At 39.2% G+C, this 22,004-nt stretch overlaps 2 protein-coding genes across 2 annotated transcripts in view; one reads left to right on the top strand and one right to left on the bottom strand.

The window, feature by feature from the left end:
• Positions 1–1,129: 1,129 nt before the first annotated feature.
• On the bottom strand, positions 1,130–18,610 carry LOC117297409 (cysteine-rich protein 2-binding protein-like). Its single transcript, XM_033780430.1, has 16 exons — positions 18,475–18,610; positions 18,028–18,113; positions 17,285–17,504; positions 16,018–16,132; positions 15,108–15,236; positions 14,341–14,495; positions 13,368–13,513; positions 12,713–12,832; positions 12,091–12,211; positions 11,060–11,327; positions 8,414–8,534; positions 7,877–8,071; positions 6,308–6,423; positions 3,701–3,909; positions 2,645–2,826; positions 1,130–2,088 (listed from the first exon to the last, which is right to left on the bottom strand). The coding sequence occupies exons 2-16, from the start codon at positions 18,079–18,081 to the stop codon at positions 1,915–1,917; spliced, it is 2,325 nt and encodes a 774-aa protein (XP_033636321.1). The 5' UTR covers positions 18,082–18,113; positions 18,475–18,610; the 3' UTR covers positions 1,130–1,914.
• Positions 18,611–18,763: 153 nt separating this feature from the next.
• The window catches only part of LOC117297410 (beta-galactoside alpha-2,6-sialyltransferase 2-like), a 60,870-nt gene continuing 57,629 nt past the window's right edge, over positions 18,764–22,004 (top strand). Inside the window, exon 1 of the mRNA XM_033780431.1 lies at positions 18,764–18,912. The gene's annotated coding sequence lies outside the window, so the exon portion shown is untranslated. The remainder of the gene's footprint in view (positions 18,913–22,004) is intronic.

Raw genomic sequence — 22,004 nt, 5'->3', positions numbered from 1 at the left:
ACTTCATTTATGGATCCAACAGTCTTGATGCTGCCATCCTTTATTGTGTTTACATTCAATAATAATTGTTGAACAAGGCACCATACTAGTGTCTTTCAAGCCTTGCTTTTGATAAACTGCAACCTCGTTCCCAGTGGTGTATGAACTTGCCGCGCCATTTTTGGTTCTTTCCCAGAAAGCCTTGCTCGGTCATAACCCCTTGAAGTGTGACTTAAAAATATCAAAATATTTTGCATATTAATTTTAATAAGTCCTGCAGTGGATCCATACTATGTTAGAGACTCAGCAGAGTGTGCTGTCAAAAGATGCGTCAAGTCAAAGATCAACTGGTCCACTCTCATTCTTTTTTTCGTTCATGTGATACGTGTAACTGTATGGGTATATCGATATGAAACACAGGATGGCCACACCATGACAACATTATACTTTCAACAAGCAATAAAAACAAGTGATTTCAACAATAAACATTTTTAACATTGTTTGTTATTTTTTTCTTCCGACATCAAATCACAATAACTGAGCAAATATTAACAGATGCTTCTAAACCTTGTTTCAAAGTGCCTTTTCTTGTACTTTTAATTCTCCTGTTTTGGGGTCCTTCAGCATATTTTGAACAATCTCAACTCCTTAGGAGTATGCAACACTGGCAGCAAAATTGCACCCAGGTAATCACCTAATCACCTAATTAATAATCTCTACCCTAACAGCTACCCATTTACTCCTCAAGTACACTTTAGCTTTGCGTTTGGATTTTTCTCACTGAACTCGGGAGAGTAGCGAGTATACAGTGCTATCTTTACCCTCGATGTCGGGGGGGGGGGGGGGGGGGGGGGTAAAAAACAACTTTCATCCGTGATGCAAAATTTATATCTAAATTGTTGTGGTATCCGCTGCTAGCACATCAAATTTGAACTGTCTCAAGCCATTTGGCTAGCCCGGTGGTCTATTGGTTAAATGTCTGCTATAGCAATCCAACGGTTGTGGGTTTGAATCCCACTTGAGTGATTTACCTGTGGATGTTGTTTACAGAACTCTGGTGTACATGTATACAGTGCTTACTACACATCAGCCGGGTATAATAGATCAATTAATACGCTCCAGTTCAAAATAACCTAAGCTTCTCAACTTTTTCTAAGAAGATTTATGCCTGTGTTTATGTGTGTACATGTAGCTTGCTACCAATGTGCGTCTGTATGATGTATGTCCTCATCAACATAACTAGCACAGTTTTTTCTTTACTGTTGTCTTTCTACCAATAACATCCCAACGAGATTTGCGCTGTAACATGTAGGCCTCAACACAGTTGTGTGACAAAAAGTTTATTTTAAATGGTCCAGTTTTTTAATGGTCTCAAGACTGATCACTACTGAAGAGATTTGCGCTGTTACATGTCGGCCTCAAAAGAGTTGTGTGACGTAAAGTTGATTGTAAAAAATGTGCAGTTTTGCAATGGTCAAAAAACTGACTACTACTGAAGAGTTTTGTGCTGTAACATGTCGGCCTCAACACAGTTGTGTGATGAAACTTTTATTATAAAATGTCCAGTTTTGTAATGGTCTCGAGACTGATCACTACTGAAGAGATTTGCACTGTAACATGTCGGCCTGAAAATAGTTGTGTGACGAAAAGTTTATAAATTTTTTTTTTCCAGTTTTGCAATGGTCAGAAGATTGACTACTACTGAAGAGTTTTGTGCTGTAACATGTCGGCCACAAAACAGTTATTTGACAAAACATTTGTTATAAAATGTCCAGTTTTGCAATGGTCAGAAGACTGATCATTACTGAAGAAATTTGCAAAGACTGATCACTGCTAATGAAGAAATTTGTGCTATATTTTTGTAGGACTAACAGTCGTGTCACGAAAAGTTGATTATAAGAATGTTCAGTTTTACAATGGTTCTAAGACTGTTCACTACCGGCGTAGCCTCAAGAAGAAAGCATGTCTACATTCTTTACTCTCCTGTGGGTAGTACTTCTCATAGAAATCCAACACAAACTCCTCTGGTTTAAAACCAAACTTCTGATAGAGCAGCATGGCTGAGTTTGTCGCTGATACATGGAGGGTAACGTCCTTCCCCATACAGGTCTGAAAAACAAACAAATATATTTTGTCAGGATATCAGGCTTAATTTGATTGAGGCAATTGAAATAAAGCAAGAGTGATTTTATTGATTAGTTGCTATTTTCCTGAAAGCAGTATTTCTGGGGGAAATATTTGTCTCGAAAATTAGCAATTTGACAATGACGTGCCGCAAGTGAACGATCAAATTTAAATTCCACTGACTATAGAGACAGTGGCTATATGTCACAAGATTCAAAGCAAGCTTAAAATTGCGTAGTTACGAACACAATACACAACTCTGAATGAATGTGTATGCCACAATGATAGCAGGGTCTGCTCATCTGGAGATTGCTATACAGAAGTGAGAAAAAACCTCCTCCTCAAAAACACTACTTTAGGGGGAGCCGTTTCTCGACATGTTTTAATACCATTACCAGCTCTCCATTACTCGTTACAAAATAAGTTTTTATGCTAACAATTATGTTGAGTACTTGAAAATCGTGTCCAGTGTCTTTACTGAAAATACTGCAAAAAACAAAGTTGATTTTTTTTTCTTCAATGTTACTATATCAACCCTTACCTGTATGAGATGATACACCATGAACGTCCCAATCCCAGCATCTCTCCACTCTGGATGAACAAACAAGAATGATATGTAGGCCTCGTTGAACTTGATGTCTGGCACCATGAATCCAAATCCAATAACTACCTTACGATAGAGTACCACCACACTAAAGTCGGGGTACTGAAGGCATTCAGATACTGTAAAAAATATAAACAAAATTGGTAAATAGAGAAAGAAGGTAGAAACACAAATTGGGACAATGTGCCATACTTTGGACCTCGTGAGGGCACTCTCAATAGTATTATCACTAGTATTCCGTCACCTGTGCTCCGTAGTTTTAAGCTGCTTGAATAATAATAATAATAATCATAATAATAATATAATAATAATAATAATAATTGTGGCTTCTTATATAGCGCACATGTCCGTCACTCAGTGACGCTCCTGGCGCTGTAACATACAGTATGCAAGATGCTGGACTACGTTTGAATTATGAGACCTAATTCTGATAGCACCATGTAATGTTTTACAAGGTGCTGTGGCCAATTTGCTGCCGATCAGACCAGGAAACACACAGGGGCGAACCCCTATTATAATATTTATAATAAATATTATTATAAATATTATAAATATTATTCTCTTTTTGATAAGTGACTGGGTTCTTTTACATGCGTTACATAACACATGGGACCAACGGCTTTACGTCCCATCCGAAGGACGAAGCAATGGTGAAGTGTCTTGCTTAAGGACACAAGTGTTACGGCTGGGAATTGGAACCCACACGCTGATCAGAAACACCAGAGTTTGAATTTGGTGCTATTAAGCACTCCACCAAGACACTTCCACAGATGGGTTGTATTGGCTCCTTTAAAGGTCTTGTTGTCCGTGATGGATATGATGTCCGTGTATGTGTTCTAGTCTTTAACAACTGTTTTGGGTATGAATGAATATACCCCAAGAAGTGATACAAATATGTTTAAAAGCGCCCTCACAGGGCCAAAAATACGGCGTATTTTACTTTAGGAACTAAACTTGACTAAATCCAATCCATCTTTGTTAAACTAAACTTACGATCGATTCCCGGCCAGAAGAACTCTCTACACAGACCATTAACTGCTGGAATGTGTTGGGGTCGGAGGTAGCAGTAGTCGATGGATGCTAGGGGTCTGGGGAGGAACTCGGGGTCACTCTGGTGCCTAGGGTGATGGGTTATCTCTTTCATGAGTCGTAGCTTCAGTGGTTGGGATTCGTAATCTCGTCTGATGAAGGGCTTAAGTACTCTGTATTGAGGACGAGGATCGTAAGGTCGCAGTCAGATCGAATAACAACATCAAAGACACTGGACACTTTCAGTAATTACTCAAAGTAAATGTTAGCATAAATGGAGAGCTGTTGCTTGATAGTATAAATCAATTTTAGAAATGCGCCCTCTGAAGTAATGTAGTTTTTGAGAAAGAGGTAATTTCTCACTCAAATTTTAAAAGACTTCAGGCCTGAATTATTTTTGAAGGCATCTGAAAGCCCACAAATTTGTGCAACTAGGGTTGTTTTAACTTTTTCTTTCATTATTGTATTGCAACTTCGATGAGCAATTGACATAACAGTCCAAATTTCACAGATTTGTTGACTATACTGGTCTTTGGCAATTACTAAAGGTGTCTAGGGGTCGATTTCTCAAAGCAATAAAATTCATTGTAAGACAAATTGTCAGTTTTACCACAGTGATTTGTAATGTGACATCACACTTTACTTAGCCACTACGATTGATTTGCAGTTCAGCATGTTCAGATCAATCTTAGTTTTTTTTTTTTTTGAAATTGGCCCCAGTGCCTTTTAATAATAATAACAATACTAAATGACATTTATATAAAGTGCACTCAGAGGTCAAACTAGATGGATTTGGCTTGCTCATCTAAGTGTTGTGGCCAAGCGGTAAAGAGCACCACAATCAAGCTCTGGTGTTTCCTGATCAGTCCTTGTTGTGAAACTTGTGTCCTTAAAAAAATTAAGACTCTTGACCATTGCTGTGTCCTTCGGATGGGACATAAAGCTGTTGGTCCTGTGTGTAACGAACGGTTCGCCCCAGTGGTCCTGGTTTGATTGGCTGCATATTATAACTATAACACTTTGTATAGGATTTGAGGCATTGCATGGTGAGGTATCAATATATATTTGGTTCGCGGTAACACCATGTGTGTATCTACTTGCCAGGTAGAGTTTGTTCTTAGAGAACTGTCTTGCTTTTTAACGCTTTGTTTGCAAACCACTATAAAATAGCACCAGCCACCATACATGGTGGCTGGTGCTATTTATATGAACTAGGTCTCAAACTTCAAAATGAAAAAAACCCCAAACTACTAAGTGCTTTTAGACGCCCATCAGGTGCGATAAATGACTATATAAGAATTACGCAATATTATTATGTAAGACTAGTTATCAACAAGCAGGCTTGAACATTCAATTCTGATAAGTCGATCCATAGCTACAAGGAGTGTGATATATAAACTTATATTGAACGGCCAATATCACACCTAGCATATTGTGTGTTCTAACTCTGTAAATTGCCCTTTTATTAAGCTACATGTACAATTGTATACACAAAATGTACATCATATAGACATCTTGCATGTGACGTCACACACTCAACATGCACCCTGACTGCGGTCAAAAAGCACGCTCACTGGGGTCAAAGGTGGCAAATGACTGGACACTAGTTGTTCTTTGTGCATGAAAACTCGCGCTTGTGTGCTTATATACAGTGTATTGTGTAATGAGAACAGAGAATGATCGCTATTGCATGCCTGCCTTGACATGGCAACTGGAGGGGCATACATGTAAGACCTTTTTATCTGGCACTGCTGATAGCTGAAAGTATTCTTGGAAAGAGCCAGGTGGTTGAGATTTTGGTTATCATTCCCAACCCTGATAAAAAAAACTTGGTCTTGCTCCATGAAGCTAACTTTGACATTGGGGTTCACAAAAAATTGCATCTTTATATTTGTATTTATTTATCATTTGAAACACTGTTGGTATTGATCATTAACCCATTTTAATCAACAGGTCTGAAGATACAAGTGTAGAAGAAAAATGAAGAAATGCTTAGTTTTTAACTGTGGAGGAAAACAACCCGAAGGGGGACACCATGGTAATTAAAGTCTGTAAGCACAAGAACTTGAACTTGCTAAGCACATATCAATCTCGCTGAGAAAAGAATCATGTAATCAGCTGACTGTTGGGACTGGCGACTCATATCCTGCTTAGTGTGAAATTTGCTAAGCATTTTTTTTTGGCTAAACAGCTTTATAAAACTGTGCTCAAGTAGGGGACAAATAAACTCATACCTCATACGAGGCGCTGGTGGCGCAAAGATGGGATTTGAACCGGGGTCCACAGAGATGAAAGGCACGGAAACCACTGAGCCAACCTGATCCCTGATCATTCTATGTGTAATGATTAATAACACCAAATAAATTACTGTTTAGTTGTGTTCTTCATTGAAAAACAACTATTTTTGTTACTCAGCAATGTCTGCATCCCATGAGCAAACAGCCCCCCCATACTCCCCCCCCCCACAAACAAAAGAAAACCCAACAACAAAAAAACAACAAAACAGAAACAAAAACAACCGGCATGGCCATAGTCAATGGAACCCACAACCACCTTCATCAAAACATCTACCTTGAAGTGTAGGGTGAAATAATACTCTGGAACATAGCTTTCTCGTCACATCCCACCAGCCTGGCGCGGAAAGTTGTATGGTGGCGCTTTTGGGGCCGCAAGGAGATATTGGGCATCTACAAAATATAAAAATAATAATAATAATAAAGACATTTACATTACGCATAGACATATCCACCCAAGGGGTGCTCAAGGTGCGGAAAATATAAATAAGTTATTTAAAATGATGTGTCATGAGGTGAAATAATCAACAGTCCCACATGTCTTCACTGAGTTGAGAAGTTCTTTTCGATTTCGGGACATAGACCACTGGAAGATATACCATTGAGCAATCCTTAGAACTCCTCATGAGAACTTGATAGCTGACTAAATCTTATCAAACAAATCTTGGTAGTCTAGACGGATTAATCTACAGAATGGTATTGTTGGCTTAATTTGTTGCTTGTCTGCGTTTGTGTCTATGGCCTACGTGTGCAGATGCACGTACGCAATTTGCCAGCGGGTCACGTACTCAGACTTTTTGCTTTTACCGGCGCCAATAATGTAAGCTATAAGTTCCATTTGTACTAAACCAAATCTTTTCAAAGTACATGTCGGATTTGAAACTTTGCATGGTGGGAGTACATTGTATAGTCAGGCGAGGTTTTCGGTAGAACCATGTGTAAATCTCTTTAAAGAGTGTTGGTTCTGAAAAGACACCGGTGGATGACAACTCCATTATGTCGAAGTGTATGTCAAAGAAAACTAGGTCACTGCACTTTCTTTGAGTGTTGAAGCGAGACTGTATTAAGAGTGGCCGTAGTTCACTGAATACTAAGTCACACTTAACCATCAACAGGATATGGCTGCTTGAGAACTTTGCATTATGGAAGAACTGGCTCCATTCAAACAAAACTACAACTTTTTTTTAGACTTTGCCAATATTGGTAAACACATCGCGCCGAATGGCATGGACGGCTGAATGTAGTAAAACCTTAGAGCACCTTAACATAATTATTGTTTTAACCAAATTCAACACTATTTTTTTAATATCCGTGTAACATCGTTAAAAACTGTTTTTGTTTTGCACTTTGTGACATTCTATAGTTTCAGGTAAACAGTATTGTCCAAGGCCCACACTTCGTGTATCACAACTTCTATATAAAATAACAAACCTGTTAAAAATTAGGCTCAATCGGTCATCGGAGTCGGGAGAAAATAACGGGAAAACCCACCCTTGTATCCGCATGTTTCGCCGTGTCATGACATGTGTTTAAAATAAATTCGTAATTCTCGATATCGAGAATTGATATTGTTTTACTGTTTTCTCAAAAAGTAAAGCATTTCATGGAATAATTATTCAAGAGAAGTCTTTCACCATTACCTTCTGTAAACCCTGTAAGTTATTTGTAAATCTGTGAACTTTTTTTTTTTTTTTCTGTACCGAAATGGTCCAATGGCTTTAATGAGGGTAAACTCCGATCACTGCCCCCAGCACTGCTTACCATGGAGGCCCCTCAGTACAAAAATATTAAAATAGTTTAAGAGGAAAGACACCATGGTCTCCTGCTAAACAATGAACAAGTTTACCTGAAATCGGTCTAGAATCCTATAGTCTCCACTGTCCATACTTGAGGACACCTTGGACGGACTGAGGTGTCGTAGGGGGCTCTGACTAAGAATGAGGTCAGAGACCTCTGATGACCTTATTCCTGTGACCTTCTGGAGAATTTGCTGCATGGTTGCATCCAGGTCAAACAGAGGAAGCCCTCGCTCTCGTTTCTCCTGAAAAGGTGAAGTTTGAAATGAGTTGAACTTTGAGAAAAAAGGTGCACTGTAACTCCACAAGCCTACCTCTTCCACCTTGTGTTTCGGGTTCTTTTATTCTCCAATCCAAAGGACACAGTAACTATGGTATGTATCTTGCTCAAGGACACATGTGCAACAATTTTTCAGGATCAGAAACACCAGAGTTTGAGTCCGGTGCTCGGCCACGACACACCACAAATGGAAAGACTTTTGTATTGCCAACTTTGAGCAACCACTGACATAGCAATCTTTCACGGGTGGACATTTTTTTTAAGCAATAATAGCCTCTGACTGGCTTATACTTAATAGAGTTCATACCTGCCGCACAAGAAGTTTCCGCCTGAGTCGCCTTGCGACTGGATCCTTATCGACAGCTTGAGGGCAGGCTTCGATCACTCTCAGTAACTGCTTCTCTTCGTAAACGCTCATTGGTAAAAATCTGAGCACAACAAAAAGTGTTGGTTACTAAATGCATACAGTTTTTGTCAATATTGTTAACTCAGGCGAGGCCCGTACACCCCCTCCCCCCCCCCCACCCCTTGTAATTATGACGTATCTTTGGACAGAGATAAGCATTTGTAAAAGTAACTTTTTGAAGGCATCATTTTTTAATGTATTTTTCTTTTTGGGGATAAAACTCCGATAGTTTTGAAGTATGAAGGTTTGATACCTTTCATACAGCTGGTCTAGTGGGAAAAAATCTCTGAAACATTAAGACACACTTTTCACTTAATTTCAAACAAATTGTCATTGTTCCAAATCTATACTGGATCAGGTTTCTGTGGGTAAATTCCTATATCAAGTCATCAAACTTACATCAATCTGGACATCTGGCAAAGGATCTCCTGGCAAGGATAAAACTGAAAGCGTTCCAAGTTCACAGTTTGATAAAAGCACTGGGTGGCCAGGCATCATATCGCATGAACAGAACTATTCATACCTTTTAACCAAAGTCTCTTTTCAACTGCTGAGAAATAGTTCCTTTCAAAAGTAGGTCTCAATCGAAAAGGTTGAGTAATCTTTTCTGGTATGTTGTTTACAAGTTGAGGTGATAGTCATACAAATGCTACACACTTATTTGTTAACTACATAGCTTTAGAGTAGTGTTATGTGTGGCTGAGTAGTCTAGTGCAATACACTTCAGTTCTAGTAGAATCACCAGGGTGTAGGTTCGAATCCTGTTCACATGCCTTTTCACAACACTTTGTTGTTGCTAAGTTATTGCGAACGAGATGTAATTGCTTCTCTACACCCAGGAGTAAATTGGTTACTGCAGGGCAGAGAGATGGTTCCTGCGATTGATTTATTAATTCTTCTTTTCGCCCTCTCTTCCCAGGTTTTTAGTTTGTCTTTTGTGTTTCTATAAACCTCTTGTGGTTAAAAACAATGGACACTATTGGTAATTGTCAAAAACCAGTCTTCTCACATATATGCATAAAATAATAAACCTGTGTAAATTTGAGCTCAAGTGGTCGTCGAAGTTGCGAGATAATAATGAAAGAAAAAGCACCCTTGTCACACGAAGTTGTGTGCTTTCCGATGCTTGATTTCGAAACCTCAAAATCTAATTCTGAGAGGTCTCAAAATCAATTTCATGGAAAATAACTTCTTTCTGAAAAACTACTCCACTTCAGAGGGAGCCGTTTCTCACAATGTTTTATACTATCAACCTCTCCCCATTACTCGTTACCAAGTAAGGTTTTATGCTAATTATTATTTTGAGTAATTACCAATAGTGTCCACTGCCTTTGACCAGTTGCTTCACTCTACCCCCACCCCACCATTAAATTTATCCTTCATTGTTCATCCTTTGATCATCCCTTGCTTTTTTTTCTGTGTGCTTTCTGTCTCTTTCTCTCTCTGTTCATCTCTTTCCAACTGACTACTTCTGATCATGAATGTTGTGTCCTCATTTAGCCTTCGATAAAAATGCAACTGCCTGATTTGATGACAGTGTCACATAGACCTTAATTATGAAAATTGGGCCACAAGCTGCAAGCTTTTTTAAAGCTGACATACCTCTTCCCGCCAAAAAACACACTGGCAAAGGCTGTATTATAAAGTGGTGCAGCTGTCAATAGAGGGCGACATATCATTGAGTGAGTGGTGTGTTGCTAACATTACATACTCTTTAGTGTAAAAAAACAATATTCATAACCTGCCTTGTTATTGGTTTGTGAGGGTGTTTACCAAAACCTCTACAGTTTGTTAAGGTTCCTAATCCTAAAAAAATCCCCAACTTTATTTTAAGAATAGTTCTCCCTGCTGATTTGTTTACTTATATTGAAGACAAACTTTGATCAGCGTTGGTTTTGAATTTGGTACCCCGGTGACAACAAGGGCCCAATTTCATAAAGCTGCTTTGGGTCAAATTTTGTGCTCATTGTAAGATTTCCATTTCATAGCGCTGCTAACCGTAAGCACACGAAAAAGGCATGCTAACCTTCCAGTGCTTACTGCACAAAAATGAATGACAACACAATACATTTCACGAAACACGCTTTTTTGTTCTACAGTTAGCACAAAAAACTTGCTCAACGTTAAAGGAATGTTACACAAATGGTAAGAAACAAAAATCGTGAAGATCACAGATTTACATAAAACTTACACGGTCTAATGATGATAGTTGAAAACATCCCTTGAAATATTTATGTCTGAAATGTCATATTTGATGAGAAATAAATAATCCAACTTAGCGTTTGGAGTTTATCACTCAGTGAGCGTTTTATTCATTTTTGTTTTGGCATCGATGCAATGCAAAATTTGTAATCGGTTTTTCACTATTCTCTTGTGACCCAGATGGCCGACCGATCTCAAACTTCTACAGGTTTGTCAGTTTATGTATATGATGGATTACATAAAGTGCTTACACTGCCAGCAACTGTTTCGTTAGCAAAAACGATTCTGTAATGTTCCTTTAAGCAGCTCTATGAAATTGTGCCCTGATCAATATATTCAACTTACTTTGGTCCTTCCTCTGGCTTATCATCCGCAACGGCCTCAATAACCTTTGACCTGCGGGTCATGACCTTTGTAACCGTTTCCGCCCTGGTGTCACCCATTACAGTTTTAGCACTCTCCTTCTCGTTGTCGCCCTCTTTCTCATGACACGAGGAGCTGTTGCTACACTGGCTCCCAAGGACTGGGGTCGGAATCCTAAAGAGAGGGATGCCTTTTGATGGAGGAACGAAATCCTCTTCGTCGCCGGCCATCAGTGCGCTAGGGATAGTCTCTGTAGAGAAGGTTAGAACGGCAATGGTGAGATTCCGCATGGGTTTGATGTTGATATCGAAATAATAAAGGCTCACTTGTTATAACTTACTCGTCTTATTGGAAGATGACGGATTACATGTATCAACCCTATGAGGGCGCTAATTGTAATGAAAGTGGCAACAGACCTTATCGAAAATACTTGGTACACGCATAGGGCCACTGGCCAAATGCTAAAATTACCCTGGCCAGTAGACCAGTGGGTTATTCATGCCCTGATGAAGGATCGTGTTCAGACTTTCCTGATTGATCTACACAAATAAGAAGTTAAGAAGTGATGTTTAAAGCTTTGCACAGTGTGAAGGATAAGTATAAACTATAAATAAATAGTAAACTTGCGGGTACAACCATGCATTAATTCTCTTTTGAGGGAGTGTTGGCTCTGAAAAGAGGTGCTTTAGTCTCAATTTTTTTAACAGTATACTCTGCTTGTCTTCAGGAGAAAAAAGTGCCAAGTTCTTGTATTCAGACTATTGTAGTATAGGGCTTGGCTATGGGTTTGGCCCTGAGTCTCGGCTGAATAAAGGTGTAGAGGATGAACGTCTTACAAGGGTAGCAGCCGACTCAAGACTGCCTCGTGGCTGGCCCGCTCGCACAGTCCAGCCACTGACACGCTTGAGTGACTTTATTATTTCAGTATGTAACGTCTACAACATAATACTATACATCACTACACTATCCTGATTGATCTACAATAACAATAAGTCAAGATACTAGACTCTTACCGGCTGGAGTAAGATCACTCTCGTTGAGGAGGTTAGAAAGAAGAAAGTCAGAGCTGTTATCGCCTCCCAACAGGCTCAGGACAGACGGTGAATCGGGAACGGATGGAGGTAGACCAAAACTCTACAACAAAACAGAAACAAATCTACAGCTTGAAAAAACAAAGTAGAAGTAAGAAGAAGCAACCAAAACACAGTCTACATGTAGTTCACCAGTCCTAAGCTATTATCAGCAGTAGAGTGTGGGTTCAAATCCTGGTAATGACACTTGTAATCTTTGAGCAAGACACTATAAAATAATTGCTTTGTAAAAAGTCTTGAATGTCATATAAAGGTAGTGCGTTCTGCTCTATCAGCAAGTCTCCTAGTGGATGATACCCATGACTGCATCGTTACGGACCGTCGGATCAAACCCCGTTTCATACAGCCCTAGGAGTAGGTGGCAATTGGTGGCAAGTGATGTACATGTTCATTGATTGTGACAGATTCCCTGGTGCAAGTTGCTTAAAAATAATAAAAAAAACTGATAAGCAGGATTTATATACGCCCAACATCTGAAAATCAAACCAGTCACTGAGCGCTTAGCATAAAAGAGGTTTCTTTTCTCATCCAGGTGTTGACATACCTCACTGCCAAAGCTGTCCATACTACTATCATCCAGGTCAATCTCTCGTTGAGGCTTTACTTTCTTGATTTGTTCTTCACTTGCAGTTGCCTGCTTGGCCTTGCGGATGTCTTTAGCTTCCTGCAATCAAATAATGAAGAAACATTCAATACACAAATCCAACATAATCGAGCTCCTCACTCGAAACTGGGTAGCCACGCATCTGGAACTCTCTACCACTCTTAGAACTTTTCTTTGTACCACAAAATTCTTAAAACTTTATCTTTTATCACAGGTTTTCAAGGACTAATTTTGTAGTGTCTGTTTTATTTTGTCTTTGGTTTTACTGCACCTTTAACACCCAGCAGGATGGATACGTGCTCATTACAAGTTTTTACTATTATTTTTATTACTATATTAGACAACATCCAAGAATGGTCAGGTTGTGATACCACCGAACTCAAAGCAGCATCAATGAAAAGACGGGCTGAGGTGGAGCGGTACCAAAGATTCAAGCGGGATAGGCCTACATGTGGCAGGACTTTTGTTGCTCCAAGCCCGTCTGGAAGAACCGTTTTGTATTGTTGTTCTGGTTTGTGATGGCTGAATAACACAATAAAAAATTAAAATAATAATAACAATATTAATAATAAATTATGATAATAATATAGATCACCTGTGTTCTGGATCGCTTCTCTTTCAACTCAATCGCAGACTCCACCGACGTGCCCCTCTTCCTGTTCCTCAACCCCTCCACTTTAATGGTAGGTTCAAATGGCACCTTAGCCTTCCTACCTCCTCCAAACTGCTTGCCGAAACCAGCTGGAAAAGTCCATCCACAAAAAGGGTGAAATAGTGAGAGAGCAAAGTAATTCTAAATTTGTCAGTTCAATATGACTCAAACTTTTGATATAGTGTACCCCATAAAACTAGCCCAGAAAAGTTTTTTTTTAAAGAAAATTTTATTTAATCTTTTACGAGTTTGACCCAGTCAGGGCCCAATTTCTTGGCTCTGTTTACCGTAAGCACGGATTCTGTGATTACGGAAGCAGATAATTCTGCGCTTACGGCATGCATCTTTCACGGGTTAGCAGCAAATTTTGGCTTCTGCATGTGCGAACTCCATCTTACTAGGCATTCTACACTTACAAGGCTAGCGCCGCAATTCGGCGCTTGCACGTAAGCGGGGAATCGTGATCGTAAGCGCAGAACTCAGCGGTAAGCAGAGCCATGAAATTGGTTCCTGAACAGTTGATCATCATATAAAAGTACATCAAAAGCAAATCAATTTAAATGACACGACTTTGGCAGGAAGGGTACAGATAAAAACAAATGATTAACAAACTGCAATTCTTATTGGAGGATAGAATAGCTGTTTTTGCAACAAGCACCAAGAAAAGATTTATCTCATTTTTTCTTAAGGAAAATTCTTCAGTACTCAAAGAAATTAAAAGCTTTTGTATTTAACAGTTCAAATTAAAAATGCAGTGAGGTGTTATTATACAAAAAAAATACACAAGACTGCCGGACTTGTACGGTCATAGGTTTACTGGCCCAGTCATGAGTTTACTGGCCCAGTCATGAGTTTACTGGCCCAGTCATTGTATATCTTTCTATCTGGAACAACGTTAAGGTGCTGTTGTCCTCACCAGGAATCTCAGGTCTCAGCTCAGGGGGTTTCGTCTCCATCAATGCCCACCAGCCGGCCTCTCCAAACTCGGTCACCCCAGACTTGAAGAGGGTCTTGTTACTGACGGAGAGGACGCCAGCGACTGTGCCGTGCCACGTCTGCGTCTTGGCTTTACTGATAAAGAAAAAAATCATATTGCATGGAGAAATTTATGTGGTTTTAGAATCACTTCTAATAAAGCCTTTGATATTGAATTCATTCCCGTAATTTTCTTGTGCCGTGCCACGTCTGCGTCTTGGCTTTACTGATGAAGAAAAAAATCATATTGCATGGAGAATTTTATGTGGTTTTAGAATCACTTCTAATAAAGCCTTTGATATTTAATTCATTCCCGTAATTTTCTTGTATAATATAGCACTTGGCTTGTCTCCTTTATTTCATCTGATCGAACAGTTGTTGCTACAAAAGCTTGGCATTTTGTATGTATTTAGTCTTTTTCAAACACTTGTGTCAAAAGACTTATTAGTGCTACAACTATCTTCCTTCTTTAGAATGTTAATTATAAAACAGCTGACCACAGTCAACATTGCTTAACTTTCTCCCAAACAAACCATGCCAATACAAGAAAAAGGCTCCCATCCAAGCACTGACTACAGTCATTGATACCTACGAAACAGAACTTTGTATGGACTTTGTATGTAAAGCATCAAGTGTACGTTGGTTACCACTCATCGATGTATGGTTAAACAAATAATTAATTAAAGCAACATATTGGTTTAAAACTACCTGTTGCCAAATATCAATGTCCAATGTTGGGAAATAAATTCACAGATGTCCTCTTTCCAGCGGAAAAATCCTTTTCTTCCACTTTTCTTGAGACTCAGATTATACAGTGCCAAGATAACAACCTGCTGCCTGAACAAAACAAAGAAAAACACCATTATGATTATAAGACCGACACTTATAATCAGTGCTGTTGTGGCAGGATATTCTGTCCCCCTGGATATTCTGTTCCCCCATCTGGCAAACTGTGTACAAACTACTTTTGAGTCATCCTTCTCCAGACCTGCCAGAATCTCCAGCGGTCAGATTTCCACGTTACACCGTAAGCAGAGGTGGAAAGACTTTAATGTGAGTAGAGTTGCGCATTGGTTCTCTGCTATGGTACGAGGGGTTTTCTACAGGCCCCATTAGTTTTCACACCACTGGAAAACTTGAACACTTGCAATCAATGGCTGTGCTCCGTGGTAATGTTTGTTTGCATAGAAACAAAAATTATTACCAGAGATTGCCTAATATCACAAGGCCAGAAGGCCGCTTCAAGGTGAGGGCTACACTTCACTGATTTGGGCGTATCGACCAAAATCAACTGCCACCAGGGGCATGTTTCCACCTACTTCTGGAGCTGAAACAGGGTAACCCCCTTCACAGTCCATAAGGATGCGGGCCTGAGTATTATCCACTAGGAGCCTAGGTGGTAGAGCATAAAAGACCAGCTTCCCACATTGAAGGTGGCTGCCTAAGGCAACCTTGCATATGCTCAAACGCACTGAGCCACTTTCTTGAAAATTCAGTTTCTGAGCTGTACATGTATATTTCAATGAGTAGCCTCCCAAATTATGATCACTACTTTTTTTATTTTTTTAAGGGGAAAATGCCACCAACAAAGGATGAACGTAATCTCGATCTTGCTTACCATGTGAGCTTCATCCTAGTCACTACTTCTTCATGCGTGTGACTGCATCCTTCACATCTCAGTGTATAGAAGATATCACCATCTAAGATGCTTGGATTACCCGTCTTGAGACAAACTATAAGTGCAGAGAAGCATGAACAGTTATATACACTGATGAGAAAATATAGATCATGTCAGACTGTACAATTTTGGGTTTGAACAAAGACAAATTGATTGAAGCAAGACTTTAACCAATGACCTTCAAAATAATGTAAAAGCACTCTGCGAGCAAAAATTCCCTGCTAACCAGTGATATTTGCTTGAGGTAAATGTGGAATTCTCTGCTTCGATAGGCGCCGATTCCTTGCTTATAAATGGTAAGCATAGCCATGCAATTGGGCTCAGGTCCTCTCTACTCACGAACACCTGTAATGGAGGACCTTCCATTGCCCCTCTTTTGTTTGTACTATCTAACTTTTTGGCAACAGGTCCCATTGCAGGGTTTGCCCTTAAGTTTTTCAGTGGCATCTAGCCAGCAGGACCAATTAGCTTGTCTATTCATTGGACTGTCAGGTTTGCCACTTTGTTACAAGCGTGTTTCAACACTGAACTGAATTAGCCAGTTGGACTACTTGCACAGAACTTGCACTGGTCCTTCTGTGTTTTAACTAGCAATTGGCCAGCGGACCAATGTTAAAGACACTGGACACTATTGGTAGTTGTCAAAGACCAGATCTTCTCACTTGGTGTATCTCAAGTCTCAACATTTGCATAAAATTACAAACCTGTGAAAATTGAGCTCAACTGGTCGTCGAAGTTGCGAGATATAATGAAAGAGAAAACACCCTTTTCAAATGAAGTTGTGTGCTTTCGGTTCAGATGCTTGATTTCGAGACCTCAAAATCTAATTCTGAGGTCTCCAAATCAAAATCGAGAAAAACTACTTCTTTCTCGAAAACTACGTTACTTCAGAGGGAGCCGTTTCTCACAATGTTTAATACCATCTAGCTTCTCCCCGTTACTCGTTACCAAGTGAGATTTTATGCTAATAATTATTTTTGAGTAATTACCAATAGTGTCCACTGCAATGAAAAGAGAACATTGCATTGGCTTTTGAATTGACTTTCTAACCGGGTACCTTCACCCCACCAGGGACCCTACAGGTTCCCAGTTTATACCTGGTACATGTACCTACCCCACCAGGGACCCTACAGGTCCCCAGTTTATACCTGGTACATGTACCTACCCCACCCCACCAACAGGTCCCCAGTTTATACCCGGTACCTACCCATGTGAAACATCCTCTTACACATGTCACATTTCAACATCAGTCCCGCCTTGGGTTGATCACAGTAACACTGTGGGTCTGTGTCCTGGGGTGTGGCCGGCTCCCCTGGGGGCTCGGCCAGGGGGATGGGAGAGGTACGGTCGGGAGTAGTGACTTCAACTTTGACCTCATCACCTGACTTGGTATCCATGGAGACGACATCAATCTCCTCAGTGTCAGCCTGTCAACAAATTATGGAAAGACGTATAGAACAGGTTTAAGGAAGAGTCTGTGAATTGTGACAAATTTCCACTGTTCAAGCAAAATTATTAGTTTCTGTGACATTTTATTTTGTGCATGACGGCTCCAGAATAATTTCCCTCCATGCTCCTAGTGAAATGGTGCCCTTTGGAATGTTTTAGTCCATATACAAGAACAAAGCTCATGTTTTTGTAAAAAACATGAGCTTTTAAAAAAATTAAAAGAAAGTAAAAAAAGGAAGTTTAAATATATAAAAACCTTTGTTTCACCTCAATTGTTTTTGTGTGATGTGCTGCTTACAACACTTCTGATTAAAGTAACTTTTCCCTTTCTGCTTCATTATTATTATTATTCAAAATTCCAGGAAATTCACTTCTCTTTCATCTTTGTTCAGTAAATCAGACTAATAATTATTAATAAAATGATTGGTGAACAACACGTGACACTGACACATCAAAAGCAAAATTAGTTTGCAAAATTTGTCATAAGTCTCAATAACTTACCATATCAACTGAATCTTCCCCAGATAGCTGAGCTTCTTTTGTAGTACTTGACATGGCTTAATCAGCAACTGTTTTGTCTGTAAAAACTGAAATGAACACACGTGAATCATTGTTAAAATAACATTAATCTGTTTCTGACTGACATTGACAAAGTAAACAAAGTAAACAAAGACATTCTTATAAAAAACACAGTTCGGTGACTTTGTCTACTTGTCTACTTTTGATATTTTTGCTTGAGTTTAATACCTGAGCGCTAGCTGCCAGTGTTACCTACATTACACTGTCACTTTCCATACAACCCCAAAAGTATACCATATCATAACTGGTTAACTGATTGTACGTGCATCATTAACACAAGCATACAAACCGAAAGACAGGGACGGGGTACAAGTAGTCGTACAAAAACCGCCATCCAAACGAAACAAATGATATTTATTTTTAACCTACCTGTTTCTGGTCGGAGTAAAAACAACGTTAATAATTTCTTCGCAGTAGTACGGTCGACCGGGAATTGAGTGTCCTCTCACAGTGTTTAACATGCATCGCATGCTCTATATAGTTACTCATCACCATTGACATAATATTTCACTGAAATGTTCAACTCAATGTAATGTTATTTTTTTCACAAGTTTTTAGTATAGCGCCACCAATAGTTTAAAAGTGTCCATGCAGGCGGCCCAACTTCTCTCGCGTGTCTTGAAGAGGAAGGGGTAGAAATCAACAACAATCAGTTGTGATTAGTTTCTGAGTGTGGACTGCCGCTAGAATTTGGACATCTCCGGAGTTCCTTCAAATGAATAACTCTCAAGCAGTGATACTTCGTAATGTGACGTTAGTTACGCAGTTAGACGAAGCATTTCTATCACAATGTTGAGACAAAACTCGGTGAGTAAGACAGGATTTCTCTTAATTTATGTATTCCAAATTTCTTGAACAAAAAGTTGACGTGCGGTTTGGTTGGTGACTCACAACACACACACACATGGAGCGCCTAGTCACTGCTAGCAGTCTAGTGTGTGCTACAAACTACTGTGCGCTGTGCTGTAGTGTGGACCGTTGCTGTTTGTTTTATCGTATGGTCTATGTTATTCGGGTTGATCATGGAGGTAGCAGCACACCATGAGCACACTAAGCACAGTAAATAAGTAATACAAATGGAAAGCAGACGAAATATAGCTCGCAATATGTTAGATTTTACCTCTGTATTTCTGTGTAGCTTTAATGTAGTTCAGAGCTAAAATATAAACACAGTCGACCATGAAGGATTGAAGGTAGACATTTCTACCGCCATGGTGAAGACAGTGCTGCGAGGCCTACTGGCACTGATGTTCAATTGTAACTTCAATACTTCTTCCTTCCTATATCATGGGTACTAGTACTAGTGGAGTCGTACTATTTACCGAAGGCTCACTGAGTCCAGTAAGTAAAAACTCTTGAGTACTACTAGGATTACAATAAAAAGAAACGTACTAATTGTGTGTACACGAATGCTTCAACGGACTGGATATATAGGCCCTATACGAAAACATAATACACATTCTAGGATTTGAGGCATTGCATGGTGAGGTATCAATGTATATTTGGTTTGCGGTAACACCATGTGTGTATCTACTTGCCAGGTAGAGTTGTTCTTAGGGAACTGTCTTGCTTTATTCTACTGCCGTGGAGTAGATAAACGGAGGTTCGGGAGACTTCTCAGTTCTGAAAAGAACTGTCCTGCTTTTTAACTATTACCAGGGCGGATGGTATAGAAATTAGACTGGACTACTACTTTAGCTTATAGGATCGTAATTAACTGTACTGCCGCGGAGTCAGTTCTGAAATTGGTCTCAACGTTTCGACTAGCTTGCTCTAGTCATCTTCAGGAGACTGAAGAGGTAAGAGAAGAGTGGGCTTATTCTTCTCTTACCTCTTCAGCCCACTCTTCTCTTACCTTTTCAGCATTGTTCCTCATAATTACCCAGTATTAAGTCCATACAAGATGCACTTGCCATTGTATTGCAAAGAAAGACTGTCTTAAAGGTAGAGTTGAATGATGATTAAAAACATTTTTTTTTCCTGTATTTTTGGGTAAACACTTGATGAGTGTTAGAGAATACTTTTTTTGGGGTTTAAATTCTACATAAAATCCTTACGTATAGGACTATATTCGTAAGAAATATTACCTAGAATTTACAAGGACTCAATTTCCCGGGGCAATTTCCGTTATCATTATTTCTGTTTAGTTTCAGTCTGTTAATGCTCTCTAAAAAAAATGTCCAGAGTTTTCTAAGGCTTTTTATAAGACTGTTCACAGGAAAGTACTTTAAAAGTCAACAGTAAATTTGTGTTTCAAATAAAACTTTAAATGCCTGTAACTCCCACGCCCCCCAAAAAGTACATACAAACAAAACAACAATGCAATAATTATTACTTTATTATGCACAAGCGCACAATATAATTTTTGATTTATGTTGTGGTGACGCGTCACTCACTGGCATTGAAAGAGTGTGCGTTACTTAGGTGTGAATTAATTCATCGCTCGATGTAAGAAAAAGTGAAATAAATCTGAAACTCCTCGGCCACGCCAAGTCTACCATGTTACAATATTACTCCTCAGTTAATTAAATAACGACTCCAGGTAATATCAAGTGTCCATTGTAAATAAAGCAACCGCAACGTAATTTTAGACTCTGGAATCTTGGCTTGTTCACATGTAAATTCCATTTATGCTTGTTATAATAATAATAAAGAGCATTTATACCGCGCTATACAAAGAACAGAGCGCCTGTCAGACAACTTGGCTACATGCTTTGTTGCAATTAACATTATTCATGCAGAGAGTTTTGTTTCAAAAAATAAAATAAAATACATTTTGTAATTCCATTGAAGTGTTTAGGAGCATACACTTAGTGATGAGGCGTTATTCCCCTTTACTGACTGTTTTGGAGGATGCCCTTTTTTCATTTTTTTTTCTTCAAAGCTTTGTTGCAATTAACATTATTCATGCAGAGAGTTTTGTTTCAAAAAATAAAATAAAATACATTTTGTAATTCCATTGAAGTGTTTAGGAGCATACACTTAGTGATGAGGCGTTATTGCCCTTTACTGACTGTTTTGGAGGATGCCCTTTTTTCATTTTTTTTTCTTCAAAGCTTTTTCTTTTGAATGGTAATGTACGGTTTGGCTGGATGGTTTCTCGTTTGGAGGATAGAATGTTTAAAGGTTAATTCAGTATAGCAGTTTTCTGGGAGAATCATGAATTGTGGCAGTAACCAAATAATACAATTTGTTTTACATTTGAAACTACCACTGTATTTTGTACTAATAGGTTTATTCGGGCTGGAAGTTCAACACGTAGCTGAATTACCCTACAAATTCAAAAGAGGAAACACTAGTTTTAAAGTTCAGTTGAACATTATGAAGAAGTAACTGGTGTCATTACATCAGCTCATTTTGCAGATTATAAAATAAGAGTAGAGTGGGGTGCAACAGTCTTGCAATTTTAGAAACACCCATGGCAATGGCATCGGTCTAGTTTCTTGTTCAGGAATCATTGTCTGGACATCATCACCCCAAACTGCTCCTCTAAGGACCCTTGGGATAATGTCCAACGTACCAAGCTATTGTGTGCCAGCACCTTGTGACCCCGACCCATCGGGGGGTCACAAAGGGGCGTCACAAGTCACAGGTGTAGTGTTCGCCCTTTCTTGGGCATTTGGGGTATAGCACCAAAGGTTAAGTTAAAGGAACACGTTGCCTTGGATCGGTCGAGTTGGTCTATTAAAAGCGTTTGAAACCGTTTGTTATGAAATGCATATGGTTAGAAAGATGTTTTAAAAGTAGAATATAATGATCCACACTTGTAAAGTATCACTCGAAACTGCACGGTTTTCCTTTTACGTCGCGAACTATCACGGTCGGCCATTTATGGGAGTCAAAATTTTTATGGGAGTCAATATTTGTGTAGATCATTGTATTCTACTTTTAAAATTTCT

This window comes from Asterias rubens, chromosome 12 (genome assembly GCF_902459465.1).
Source record: "Asterias rubens chromosome 12, eAstRub1.3, whole genome shotgun sequence".
Classification (NCBI taxonomy): Eukaryota; Metazoa; Echinodermata; class Asteroidea; order Forcipulatida; family Asteriidae; genus Asterias; species Asterias rubens.
Note: the sequence above shows the minus strand (reverse complement) of the source record. Positions and strands in the feature narration are given on the sequence as shown.

Coding starts and splice junctions, on each gene's coding strand:
- LOC117297409 (XM_033780430.1), bottom strand. CDS start 18,081: ATGTCAAGTACTACAAAAGAAGCTCAGCTATCTGGGGAAGATTCAGTT. Junction 13,514..14,340: donor GCTGAGACCTGAGATTCCTG/GTGAGGACAACA, acceptor GGACTTTTCCAG/CTGGTTTCGGCAAGCAGTTT. Junction 2,089..2,644: donor TGGTGTATCATCTCATACAG/GTAAGGGTTGAT, acceptor TTTGTTTTTCAG/ACCTGTATGGGGAAGGACGT.